Consider the following 14,729-nt stretch of genomic DNA (forward strand, 5'->3'; position numbering starts at 1 on the left):
CATATAAAAAAAGCAGAGATGATCTTAATACCCAACTGTGTAAATGATGTTGTAAACCTCAGATGTCAGAGTAAAAATTAAAGAGAGAAATTACCGGGGGGGGGGGGAAATATTAGGAACCTAAGAAAATAAACAAATAATTACATTTGGTGCAATAACAATTTGAAAGGTGGTTAAGGAATTCAAAGGCAGATACAAGGCAGCAACAGAAGTGTGTAAAAAATGTGCTTTCATGTAGAAAAGAGAGGAACAAATCCATGAACTCTGTGGATGCTGATACCTGGTAAGGATTATTACGCTTCCCCTAGGGACAAGTTGGGGTTTTTAACTCTTCCTCCGTGGTTGGGTGTGTGTCCAGCACTTGTTTGGTTTCCAGTGTGTGAAGGTACTGTATTGACAAGAATACGTATGTAAGGAGAGATTGTTAAGCAATGAGGTCCTTTGCTGTGCACTCTTCGTACCTATCAAAGAACAGTCATTCTAAACTGCTGCTGCCTTTAAAATGCCACCATTAACGTGCATGCAGTCAAAGGGGCTTGTTGTTAATTAGTCATTTATTATTGCAGGTAGCAGTGAAGTGAGCTATGTGACAATATAGTTTAATTACTATGAGCTATCCTAGGGCAATGGCTGTATATTTTCCTAATAAATCAATTGCTATTTTTATTTAAAAAATTAAGCATATTTATTTCCTTTTTATGAGTAACATTAGTCTGACACTATTGAAGATGATTAGCATGGAAAAAGTTGACATTGCAACTGATTTTCTTTAAAAAAAACCCACCCAAATAGCTTAGCTGTCTGAGACAGTATTTAAACAATTGTGGGAGTGAAGTATTTGTTGAGTAGCCCTTGTGTTTGTGTTTCTGATAGATTTTTTTTGTCGTAGATATCCATGCACATTATTAATTCATTTCATTAATAGAGACCCATCTTTCCTAATGTTGCATTGCTGTTTCAGTTTGCATCACCTTGTAGAAATTAGTGTCCAGAATGTAATCTGGAGTAAACCTTTGGTGAGTATTTCCCAAATGTAAACTTGAGGCTAGAAGGCTCTTTCTGTTCCATTTGGTTTTCTTGGGGTGTTTTGATTTGGGATCAGAGTACAAAAGTACTGAAGCTCAGTGATTTAAAGGATCCATTGTGTATTGTCCATAACAGATGTTCTAAAATAACATCAGCATGCATGTAAATGTAACTTGCAATTGATCTTTTGTTATTCCCCATTTTTTTCACATAAATTTCTACTCTGATTTCATTCCACAAAAGTAACAGCAAAGGCATTGTTGGGGGAATGACTGTCACACAGGTGAATGCTGCGTAAGTTAAATTGATCCATGTATTTATTTGATTGCTGTTGCCAATTGATGGCAAGTCCCATCAGTGGGGTTTTTTTAATATTATTAAATAAACAGTTTTCTTAGGAGTGATGACTTCAGTCAGTGGAACTGAACATCTGAGCTAAGGATAGTTTTTATGAATATGCTATGAATATCAGATACAAGATTTTTTTTATTAATTATGTTAAATTATCAGACATTCTGTACTGATTGTAAAGGATTTAATTCCACAGTTATATTTGCTTTTGTGCCTGTGTACGGGATTGGACTGCTGTATCTTAGAAGAAAATAAATACTTTTTGTAATAAAAAGTATTCCTTCTATGGACTTTTAAAAACCTCATTTGTTTTCCTAAACGTTTCAAGAGCAACCGAATTCTGAAAGTACCATTTGTCGTACAAAATATCAAGTCAAGAAGCCTGAATAGATGTGGTCATATCATGACATCATAGTCCTACAAAAAGCTATAATTGTCATCATTATAAATATGTGCAGATGTGTCAGTATCTCTACATAATTGCTCAGTGTCCATCCACAACAATGGACTTTGTAGTCCTATGTTGTACTGCTACTATCAAAAGTAATTTTGAGTAATGCTGGCCCAGTTGGTTGAGTTGTAATGTGATTTTTTTTGACTGAGGCAAGATCTGAATAGCAGGCTGTTGACTCTTCCTGGATGCGTGTTTGCATGTGTTAAATAAAGATGGTAGCATACAGTGAATGCCTTTAGGTTTGTGTCTTTACCCTACAATGCTTTACTTGAATGGGATGGAAGAACTAGCAGGTAAATTCTAACTTGTGCTCATTGGAATCTCCTAGTAATGTGACCTAGATATTTTTGCACCTGTAGACTTTTTTGTCTTTGAGACCTGCCTTCATATTAAGCTTTAGAAAATGTATGTTGGTGTGCAGTGATCCAGTTGAGCAAAGGAAAAAGGAAGCAGTTCATAAATAATAATAAATATTTCTGAGATCACAATGTGAACAGATGAGAAGCTGCAAACTGAAGGGCCAAGCTGGCCTACAAATGTTCCATGTAAAAATGCTTTTTTGTTCCTTGTAAATTATGAAGCTTTTATTAAATGTTTTGAAAGAGGAAGGAAAGCATTAGGGTCATTTTGTATGTGGTTTCCGGAGTGTAGTGATTGAAAAATGGAAGCTGAACAAATTTTAAGGATTTAAAAGTCTACATGCTGTGCTGTGGAAAAGTAGAGATTTGAGTCTGGTTCTGAGCAGCAAGGAACATGCTTTGGTGTGGCTTCTGAAGGAAACACTCTCCATCTACAAGACTGTCGCTTATTAAAATGGGAAGTGTTCTCAGTTTTGTTTTTATCTGAGATATCCAGCAGTTAATGTTTCTTAAGCAAGTTTTCAAATGTAAATGTTTCAGGGAAGGTAAAAACTGAGAAATGTCTAGAAGTATGACATAACTTGTATGTTCTTCTGTCATCCAGTTAGCTTATATTATTAGGTGAGTGTTAATGAGAGCACTGAGTCATGCTGACAGCTTGCTGCTTCCAAAGGGACAGTATCTGAACTTCATCCTCTTCTCCCCGCCCCCCCGCCCCGACTTGTGTGATTCTCTCCTTTGTGCCTGTTCACACAGCCCTTAGTAACACGCAGCCATTGGTAAGTCAGTTTTTCTCACTAAGTAATGAACAAAATAATTCCATTTTTTCTTTCCTGCCAGTTCAGGGAACTGACCTGACTCATCAGCAGCTTAGACAATGAAAGAAAGAAGCAGGATGAAGTGGCAGGAGAGGCAGCATGTGGCCATCTTTTTCACTGCTACTAAGCTTTTTAGATTGGCTTAGTTATCTTGTGAAGCCTCACTCTTAGGATTTGGTTATAGTGGTGCTGGCTATCTCAGAAGTTATTATCCAAATTCGAAGTTGCTGGTCACTTGGGAAAGACTAGTAAAATAAAGTCACTGTTGCAGGTTTAGTGTGACAGCTCTTGAGGTTTCTTACCTCTTTGGTTTTCTGTGGTCTTTACAGCAGTGTTTTTGGTCTCCATTTACCCATCTCCTCTTTCCATTGACACCTCACCTTATGAAGTTAACTCTATCCCAGCTGAAACTAGGACAACACATCTTCTTGGTCTCCTTTATTTTCTTCAGCTTTTGTTCTCAGACCCTGAAAAATTAATCAAAACTGGATTTCTCCTGCAGTCCTGATAAGTGTTAACCTGTAGTAAGGTTGGTGTTACAGCTAAGCTGAATTAACACTTAGCTTCTTCTGAAAGGGTCATTTCATCTCTTCTCTGGCAGTCTGTTCTCACTGCTTCACTTGGGCCAACTTTGGTGTTTGATACTGTGATGAGCTGGTCTGGGGAGCTAGGCAACAGAACATTACCCATAGTTTTAAGTTCATCTGGCTCTGTCAACCAGCTCCCCACAGGGTAAAATGAACACCAGGCTTGGCCTAAGGATGGAGAGCCATAAACACACAGGCAAGAGATGGTTCACAGGACTGCTAAAAGGGGAGAAGCTGGGCCATCTGTTTTAGCAGTAGTTCTCAATTAGGTAGATATGACTGCAATGTCATTCCACATCCTGAAGGCAAATACCTTGCTGCTTTTGCTTAAAATTGAGTGCAAGGAGGATGATCTATCACAACTTTTCTGTTCATGGGATGCTTCCATAGACAAACTTTTCAGCCCTTGCAGCTTTCTTCCTCCCTCATTAGGAGTTCTAATACACTTTATTAACAAGAGTTTGTACTACCAATGTTTTGATTCTCTTCATTTGCCTCAAATATTTTTACATTAACCTTGTCACAAATGTATGATCGAATACAGCAGCACATTAACTATACCCTATAAATTTAAACCAGAACTGCAGTCATGACCTCTAAACAGTCTGTTTTTCTTCATAACAATCAGTTGCATTTGTATTTGCTCTGCATTTTAAGTTTACGAGGGCCAGAATTCCCAGTTTTTCTCAACATCAGTAGTTTTTAATTTCTCAGTGGAGGTAAATCTTAATTTTGCTGCCAACATTGTCCAAGCCAAGTTGGTTGTTCAGTTTGCAGACATCTGGAGTGCCAGAGGTGAACCTTAAGATACTGTGTTATTTCTTCATTAATACTTATTAAACCATGTCTTTTTGTAAGAAGAAACAGCTGTAGATTTAAGAGACTTTATATTTCTTAACAGCATAGAAATTTCTGCTTAGTATGCGTCTGTTCATTTTGCCAGGATTGGCTGTTTTCTCTTGCATTAACAGCTAAGCAGAGCAGCTCACAAGCTGTAAAGGCTATTATCTTTAACTTGGATTTACATATTTGTGCTCTGCTGAGTAGAATAATCCCTTGCTTTTTAATATACTGTTTTGTGGCATATAGCATAAATGTCACATGCCTTTCTATTTTATGACTGAGAAAAATGAGGCCCAGTTTATTCATTCATAACATTCACGTAAACCCTTCAATACCTCTCCTTTTTCATTTGAGTTGATTCAGATTTAACACTGTAGTGGTGTTTTTCATATCCAACTAGCCTTTTCTGTCCATATCTGCTTTACAAACATCTTGGATAGTTACTTAGCTTCGCAATAATTGGCAAGGTATTTATTGAGAAAGCAGAGCCTTTCAGTTTACTAAGAAAGTTTGAAGACAGAAGTTGGAGAGGAATGACAAGTAGGTTAAAAATCAAGTCACTCTTCAGTAAGGAATATATATGTGTGTATATATATGTATGTGTGCTTATAGATAAGAGGGTGTGTGTATGTGTGTCTTTTTATGTTTGTCAGCATTTATCTGAATTTATCAAATAGATGTCTACGTATATCTAAATATTGTTTCATGGCTAGAAACTGAGCTTTATGTCAATATAATTTGTTGATTCCTACTGTGTCAGCATAGAAGAGAATGAATATGTATATACAGGATTCATCTTTGAAAGACGTCATGATTTTTCTTTTTTTTTTCCCTGAAGCAGTAGGGTACAAAAGTACCCTAGGATTATGCTCTTCAAAAGGCTCTGTAACTTTTTTTCTTTGTATTATTATTTGCTCATGTGTTGTATTAGGTACCCATTAAATGAAGTAAAATGCTCATCAGAACATAAGGACTCATTCAGAAACACAAATGTAAAAATAAGCACTGTTCAAATGCAATGTGAACTTATTTTGGGAATACAACTGTATTGCACTGAATAAAGGTAGTATTGCCTACCCTTTTAGATACCAGAGTGTTTAGTTCTTGGTATTTGTAGCAGTACTCATTAAATCAAAGTATTTCTGCAGCCTTATCTTAAGAAAGTTCAGTAACTTCACCTTGAATAGCCCCATTGGAATTTGAAACAGATTTATGGCAGAAACATGTGGTCCAAACAGCTGTCATGCAAAACCATTTAAAAAAAACCCTGGAAGTCTGGTGAACTCAGAAATCTGTTGTGAATGTTGTTTTGACTTTTGGTTTTTTTTTGAATGAAGATAATACTAAATACATTCTTCAAGGAAAACCTCTAATGTGGGTCTTTAACATAAAGCCATAGCTAAAATAAACTGGTGTGCTTGGACAGATGTGCCTTTTTAACATAGGGCTTAAGGACTTCAAGTTTATAGCTCGCCTTTCCTGTGGAATTGCAAATAGTTTGATATTGTACGTCAATGGGTGCATAAAAGTCACAGAAAACAAAACAGGATTTGGACAAGGATCAGAGAATGAGAGAGAGTCAGCATGAGAGCATCTGTCTTATGTTACAATCTTGGATTTGATTAGAAAATTTTAAATTCTGTCATTCTGTCAGTATAATCTCTCCAAAGCAAAGTTAGGAAATGCCAGTTTGTTTCCTGACAACCGCTGTGTTTCCATTACCCGGCATACTGGGAGGGGAATGGGAGGTCCAGACTGCCTGGGGAGAAACAGAGCGAACTGTTCCCTATGCTGCTTTCCAGCACTGGGGCATTTCCCCCCATGTTGGGGACACTTGTTTCTGACTCGCCCTGGCCTTTTCCTATCTCTTGAATGAGTTAAACTCTCAGGGAAATAAAGGGAAAAGGTTTGGTTTACTAAAAAGAAGAGGGAGCCTATACTGCAAAGGGTAACAGGGCATTCAGATGACATCTACCAATTTTTATACCATGTGGTTTACAATAAATTCCTGCAAGATTGAATATATTATTAAAAAAAAAACCAACCCTAAAACCAAAAGAAGTATAAGCAAATTTTACAAGATTGGTCTGAATTTTAACATTTGAAAAATGGTTTATTTGAAGGATTTTGCTATTTTTAATGATTTTGTATGGCAGTGTCAACTCTAAGTGGAAAAATAGGTGGTCTGGAACAGAGAATATTTTGAGTGAAGCAATAAAAGGAAGTGAGAGCGTGTAAATATTTCATATACCATAATGGATGGATGAGATGATAGTAGACATAAGTCAGAGGTGTAGTCATGACAGACATAAATAAAACAACATCAAACCCACCAGTTTTGAATGTAAGAGTCACTGGAAGAAAAAAAAACCTTACTTTGAAAAAATAAAATACAATTGAGTTGGTACCACTCCATGTGACAGTGGATAAATACATGCTTATTGGTCTGACTGCATGATTTATCACAATAATGCTGTTAGTTTAAGAGGAGTTCACCTCAGTCATCCTTTGATTTCTTTAAAAGCTGTAAGGTTTCATTAAAGTACTCCTTTTTTTTCTTTTCTATTTTTTCCTCTCTAAATAAGAATTTCTCCGTGGCTAATTTGCAAATGCCAGTTAAATCATGAGTTTTAATATAGTATTCAGAGAGCTTTTTTTCAAATAAACAGCATTTTATTAATTGTTTTCCATTTTTTTTTCTTCTGCCTCTCATTTCAGAACGGTTTGATCACCACTGTCCCTGGGTAGGCAACTGTGTGGGGAAAAGAAACTACAGATTTTTTTATATGTTTATTTTATCTCTGTCCTTTCTGACAGTCTTTATATTTGCATTCGTTATCACCCACGTCATCCTTCGTAAGTATGCTGGTGAAATCAGATTACGTATGTAACCATTTGCTTGAGTTTTTTATTTTTAAGTTAATCTTTTGATCATTCAGGGTTTATTTATTTATTTATTTATTTATTTGCCTTTTCTCTGAAGCTTCACAATCCCAGTGAGTACCATTCTGGTCTGTAGTAGACCCTGGTCATGGCAGTCATTGACCTAGCGCTGGCTTTATCTTAATACAGTGTTAATTTTCTTAATTTTTTTGTCCTTTTATGGATGATTTATTGGAAAAGCAGCACACGTACTGCATGTCTAAGTATACAGATAGTCTCATTTTCCCAAAGAACTTTTGTGTGCTTTTTTTAACTGTAAGCATGGGTCACTTGCCATCAAAACAGGTAAATTACTAGGAAATAGGTTGGAGCTATTTTACGCTTTTTGTTGTTTGCTGTTTAGTTTTACATCTTTCTCTACCCTATTTTTAAACACAAGTTACTTTCATTTGCATAGACATTGTGAGAATAACCAATTCATAATGGAGTGAATCAGATAAGCTATAGGAAGATGAATATTCATGAGCTTGAGATTGATTTTTATTTGTATTCTGGATTGGGTTTGAGGTCAACACTCTTTTGGGTACTGTCTTTTTTTTCCACACACCTAGCAAATTTTGGTAGCTTCTATATGATGATGATGTTCTAATTTATGGTGATAGGTTATATGACTTGTCTTTAAAGATCTTTTGTATGTTGTGTGGGTTTTTTAACCCACTGTCACTCAGAAACTTAAGACTCTTCTATCTTTTCACTAATTATATAGGCTATTGCCTTGAAGAGTATTTCTTTAATCATTTTGGAAACATGATCTTTTTATTTCTTCGTATTCTGTATTAAAATGGAAACCTGATAGAAGTAATAATTTCAGTTTATAACACATTTATAAAGCTAACTTGATAATGGCAATATTTAGAGAATGTTTTACTGAAAAATATGCCAGATTGTGCTCAATTTCCTAAATGCTTACACTGTGCAGGGAAAATTTGTATTTTAAAAAGCAGAACTCCTGCTCTTATTTGTGCTTCACGAAAGAGAGGGATATGAGCACTGAGCGGCTCTCCTATAGCTCAGAAATCTAGCATATAAGCTAGAACTAGGGGCACCTAATTTTGAGGAAGTCTGGATCAACAAGTTGTTCTCACTGCCAGATGCAGCATTTCTTATACCCGTTGAAAGAGCAGAGATAATATGTGCATATTGTTTAAAAAGGGAAATGTAATTATCGCAAAGAGAACACTTTCTATTAATAGTTAAATCCTTTACATTTATGTGGGCTTACACATGCACACCTTTTACATTTAAGAAGAAGGAAGCATGGGTTTTTTTCTGTCATCTTTGCTAGAATTCAGTAGTTGAAAACATTACCAGTCTGACAATGTAAAGCTACTTTTGAAGCTAGCCTACCTTTATTTCACAAAGACTACAGTGCTTTTTCTTCTATGGTAATTCATATGCTGAAAAATAATATTATGCCACTATTTCACGTTCTGTATGTCAAGTAGATTTATCCAGTGGACTTTAAAGTGTCCATGCCTAATTCTAAGTATGAATTAGACAAAGAGCAGAGAAATTAATTGTGCCTCTGTGTGGTTGAGAAGCACTTTAGTATTGTGTAGGTGTTACAGATAATGTATAGGAAATGTTAAATGCTGAATTGTCTAAGTATATCAGCTGTAGAATGTTCTCGCTATGGAGGTTTATCTACCTTGGATGAGACAGGAAAAAAACTCATTAGTTCTAAAGATTGGTTGGTCCTCAAAGGCAATGGCGGCAGGTATGAATTGTGATTAGTTCCTCAATGTTTATTTGCTACATTTGAGCTTCAAGCCCAGCTTTCAAATTTATCTACCATATTCTTGACCGTGTCCAAAAAAAGCATTCTTTACAAATAAGGTTTTCTTATATCAATCACTCCACTCTCTCTGTGCCTACCATGCTTCTAGAAGTCCTCATATCTACCTTTCTAATAGTTACTCAACTATTTTTATTCTGTTTTGCAGTCCTGCCATTCTTCAGCTAACCAGTAAGCAGGATTCTCAGTTACTTAATCTGAACCTTTGCACTTGGCATAGAGTGAAGTGTGTTAGTGTGTCTGAATTAAGTCTCAGTTTTTAGACCTGGGTCTATGATCTTCCATATGTATTTCATATCAGTCATCCATATGTATTTCCATAAGTCCTGGCAAAATTCTTGATTCTAGAGGAAGTCCTGCTGACTTAGTCAAATCCTGTTCTTAGCTTTTCTGAAGATAATCCTAGGAAGATTACCTTCAGCAACACTTTATTCTAGATACCCTGTGTTAGACTGAATGCCTTCTGACAATATTCTTTTAGGAAGGACTGGGGGATATTTAGAGCAATTTGTAGGCATTGATGGTAAAAAAAAAAAAAAAAAAAAAAAAATCCCTTTTGATTCATCCTAATAGGGAAGTTCCTTCTCTGACATCGTTGATTACATAGGAAACCTATTTTGGTTTTGTTTTTTCAAATGTCTCTTGGTTTAGACAAATTTTTGAAATTCATGTCATTTTTTAATACATCTTGCCAGCTGGCATTTTTATAATTTTTGGTGGGCCTAAGTGGTGATGACATATGAGATACATCTTAATTTTTTTTTTCTGTGGCTTTCTGAGGCATTCACTAGAAATTTGCCCTTTTCAGGATTATGAATATGTGCACATGGTATTACTGAAGATGGTAAAATGAATTTGTAAATCAGATACTTTAAAGGTCTTGTCTTGCAAGATTTCCTTCCATCTCCCCAAGCTGAACACTTTTTCAGTAGTAGTGTCTGTCTTCACAGTTGCTCAGCTCTGTTTGAGGCATCAGTATTTTAACTGTTTGTTGCAGTGAGGAACCTTCCCCTTCTGATGTATTGGGAACTGCTTGGAAAAGTATGACCAACAGTAGGGAATAGAGATCACACCTACCTGCTGCCATTGCCATTAAGGATCCTAAAAATAGTAAGAAGGTAGGGGAGGTTCCATTAGTTTTGTGCCTTGAGGCTAAGAACCAGTTATAAGAGTCTGAAAAGGGTCAGAAATACAAGGTAAGTAACTTTCCCTTTTTAATGGCAAACAGTAAAATTGACCAGGCAGGTCTAGAGTATATATATGTGTATACGCACACACATATATATTTTTCTTTTTTGTTTTAAAGACAAGATTCCTCTTTCTTCATACAAATCTTCAGATTAATTCAGCTAAGGGGAAAATTTTTGCTAATTTCAGCCTGATGGCATTTAAATCACTTAAGTTATACAGTAAAATGCAAACTAATTGCCTATAGCTATATGACATTGAGTCAGTTTCTACAAACTAATTCTCTTGTTGCAATCAGCAAATTGGTAAATTACCCTTTTTGATTAATCTCTCATGGTTGTGGAACCCAAGTGGATGCTTCTGTATCTCTAGTTCATTGGATCATGCTGCTCTTGAGCGCTTTTCAGTAGTAGATATTCTCTTACTTGCCCAGAGGCAACAAGCACCTAGTAGAAAAACCTTCTGTGCAGGTGCAATAGGAGCAGGATTACAGTCTGGACAACTTTGGCTGCTTCCAGAACAAAGGAGGGAAAGTTCAGAATCTGGGTTTATAGAATAAATTTTCCAAGTCAAAGAGTTACTTTGAAAAATAGTATTTCAAAACAAAAAAGTAGCTTATAATTTTTTGTTTCCATATTAGGTCTGAAAAGAACAGGGATAATCAGAAATCTTGTTCATGGGAAAGTATGCATGTATCAATTTGGTATGACTGAGAAAATATCCTGCAGATGTTAGACCTGATAACTTACCCAAGGTTTTTTTGATGTTGTTGCTGCTGAGCAACATATTCTCAGATTGATATTAGTAAAAATATTCTATGATTATTTGGTTCATCTTCAAATATTAATTGTGTTAACTATAGTGAAAACAGCTTGTAGTCCAGTTTCTTACTCGGCTGGTAATTTTGGGTTCTATTTCTACAGGTTCTCAACAAACAGGGTTCCTCAATGCCCTGAAGGACAGTCCTGCAAGATATCCTTTCACTGAAACAAATTCTAGATCTTGTTGCAAAATAACATCTGAGATGTGTTTTTTGCTTGTTTTCTTGCTATTGTTGGATATGTGCATTTGGGACTTTATCAGTTAATGATTTCATCACTTCCTGCACAATAGGATTTCTCGCCACATGTTGGAGGTAGGAAAGAGACTATAGCCTGGGGTGGTTTTTATTCTTCATCTTTTGCAGAGTAGTACTCTTGACAAAGGTCTGTAGTTTCTATGTGTGATGGAAATATGGTCCATATATTTGTGATGGAATTCTTAAATATATCTCACACTATACCCATGCTGTGGTTTCATTTAAAATATTCAGTAATTCTTCTGCTTTTACAACAGAAAGCATCCAAAATGGCTGATTCTTGTCAGGATAGAAAAAGTAGATTGTGGAACAACTGAAACGATAAGCTGTCCCTGAAGAGTTCAATTCCTGAATGTATTTTTATGTTGATTTACTGTTTTTAGAGAAGTCATTTTCAAGTATCAACTTCTGTTAAGTTACGTAAAACTATACACATGCATACACAGGGACTACTATTGTTCAGCCTGGAGAAGAGTCTGGGGAGATTTCATTATGGTCTTTCAATATATAAAGGGGGCTCATAAGAAAGACATAGACTTTTCACCAGGGCCTGTAGTGACAGGACGAGAGACAACGTTTTTAAACTGAAAGAGGGTAGATTTAGGTTGGCTATAACAAAGAAAATTTTTACGGTGAGAGTGGTGAGATACTGGAAGAGGTTGCCCAGAGAAGCTGTGGATGCCCTATCCCTGGAAGTGTTCAAGGTCAAGTTGGATGGGGCTTTCAGCAACCTGATCTAGTGGAAGGTGTCCCTGCCCATGGCAGTGGGAGTTGGACTAGATGATCTTTAAAGGTCCCTTCCGACCCAAACCATTCTGTGGTTCTGTTCTGTAAATACTCCATGTTCTTTTTATCACTTCATGGGAGCTTTCCGTATATTTTCAACTTGATGAGAATGGAAAAGGCTCCTTCTGTCTGAAAGCAGCTAATATAATGTGAAGCTGACATAACTACTGTTTAGTTTCTCCCTTACATTTCTGTATGGACTGTAAGCTTCCCACTCCTTATGTGTACGTTTTGAATAGTTTGTGTCTCAATAAACAGTTTGCACCTCTCACAAAGATACTATAAAAAGAATTCTTTCTCATACTTGTGCTGAGGAAAAGTCTTTTGTCCATTGTGCCTCACACAGTTTGCTCTTTTCCACGGAATAGTAGGAAGCAGAAACTCTGTCATTCGTAGTTGTGCATAAGGACAGACCTCTCTTTCCAAGTAGTTTTTCCAAATGTCAAATTCTGCAGATACAATTTTGTGTGTGTGTGTTCGTTCATCAGGTAGAGTCACTGACCTGTAAACTCCCTTTTTAAACAAAGCCACTGTTCAGATTTTTTTTTGTACAAATAATTTTACAAAGCATAAACAAACAGTTCTAAATAGCGAAATAGTAGCTTCCAATTAAAACAATTACAGTCACTTCTTACAAAACATTATTCTTTCAAACTATTTTCAAACTGAGAATAGCTTTCAATTGTCCTTAAATCAAAAGGTAATTGATTATGCATTTGAGGATCCTTGTACAGGAACAATGGGCTGCTTATTCATAATTTGTATTCAGAGATGTGCTGCTTTGAAAGGCTCAGTAGTGCATCTTGTAGAAATGGCCTGGTTTGATTGTGATAAGTTGGACAATTTAATAGCTTGGCTACAGTTCCTGACAGTAAAAAATTAAATTGTCCAAATAGTATTGGGAATGCTGCTTTGGAGCAAGCCAGTCAATTCAGGCACAGAGAACACTGCCATTTCTATCTTGCTAACAACCCTGTGTGAGATACCAGGGGAGTATTATACCATATTGTGCTAGTAGGTTATATTTTATATGGAGAATTTTTTGTGTTTGGTTTTTCATTAGTGGACTCATGTTTAATTTATGGAGTCATGTTAATCTAACATAAACCACCCCTGCTGTTCTAGAGGTCTTTTTGGATCTTGGAGAACCAAAAGAAGTCTCTTTCTTGGGGAAAGAAGTCCCTTTCAGTGGGGAACCAAAAGAGGTCTTGAACTGAAAGAAATGCCCTTTTTTTGTTGGTAGGAATTACCAGGCAGGGAGAAACTCACTTTTCAGGACTCTCTTGAGTGTAATCATGGCAAGGAACATCCTGTTAGTGGTGTGCTCCGTCATCTGATGAGGTTGCAGGGAGCCCTTCTCCCTCTAAGGTTCCCCTTTTCTGATCTGGTGATTCTTCCTATTAGTCTTGGTGTGTAGATTCTACCCAACACTGCTCATCTACAGCCTTCCTTATGGTTTCTACCCTCTCAAAGCCCAGTTTGTGTTTGGGCTGTTTACTTCTTTTACACCTTTCTGAACACTCTGATAACAACAGTCTACTTCCTTATCCATTCTCCCTCATTCTCCCTGCTTTAGCTGTGGCTGTTGCAGTCAACTGAGACTGAATTCCTATCTTGTGTTGGTTTGACTCCACATAGTTTGAGGAGGAGATGAGAGGGAGAGAGTACTGAACATGCTGCTCAGCAATGCACTTTGGTCATCCTGCTGCTTTTGGGGCAGATTTGCTCAGAACGCAAATGGCTTTTTTCTGGCTTTTAAACCACTCTGAGTGAAGTAGATTCTAGGGGAAGTTATACAGACAGTTCAGGTATTTCCCAATTCATTAGGTGAAAGCAGACCTGCAATACAAAACTCTTCACTGTTAACTAATATTAGGATTATTTATTGCAAATACTTACATCCATCCATGCATTTTTCCAGTCTGTGTGTCTGTATAATGGTGAGGAGCTGTCATATTTCTCTTCTATTGACAGGTTCAGCAATAAGGATGTTTTTGTATGTTTTAAGGCTCTGTCCTTGTTCTGGAATATTTTGAGTTGATGTTGTCTTAGAAACTGACTTCACTAAAGGTTGATATATGGTTAATATACAGATAATTTTTATCCTACTCTTTTCCCATTTTCTTGTTCCTACTGTTTTATTATATCTATTTTTCTAGGAACCAAAGCCTTTTCTGATGTTGATTCACATTCTCTAAAAAAAATTCACTATTGAAGTGTTGTAGTAAATATCATTCTCAAAGCAGATGTATTCTGAGTTCATGGCTATTGTGTGTAAATAAAATATATATAAATAAAAAACTATGGCAGAAAGCCTTCTGTAGAAAGTTGCTCTTTATGCTTGGTTATATAAAGTTTAGAAGCAACTTTATTGTCTTATTTCTGAGATGATGACTCCTTTAGAGGTAAAGAAATGATACAAACTGTAGTTAACTATGCAACACTGAGTGCTGACTGACCTTCCTAGTATACCAGTCTCACTTTTAAACCCTGGTTACTGC

The 14,729-nt window shown here is 36.3% G+C and overlaps 1 protein-coding gene across 4 annotated transcripts in view; it reads left to right on the forward strand.

Moving 5' to 3' along the window:
• Positions 1-14,729, forward strand: part of ZDHHC14 (zinc finger DHHC-type palmitoyltransferase 14) — a 114,975-nt gene that overhangs the window by 83,210 nt on the left and 17,036 nt on the right. For all 4 annotated transcript variants that reach the window (XM_030022226.2, XM_030022227.2, XM_030022222.2 and 1 more), the window contains exons 4-5: positions 7,157-7,294; positions 11,288-11,336. In XM_030022226.2, coding sequence (XP_029878086.1) covers positions 7,157-7,294; positions 11,288-11,336 — 187 coding nt within the window. The remainder of the gene's footprint in view (positions 1-7,156; positions 7,295-11,287; positions 11,337-14,729) is intronic.

The sequence above is a fragment of the Aquila chrysaetos genome, chromosome 8, assembly GCF_900496995.4.
Source record: "Aquila chrysaetos chrysaetos chromosome 8, bAquChr1.4, whole genome shotgun sequence".
NCBI classification, from domain to species: domain Eukaryota; kingdom Metazoa; phylum Chordata; class Aves; order Accipitriformes; family Accipitridae; genus Aquila; species Aquila chrysaetos.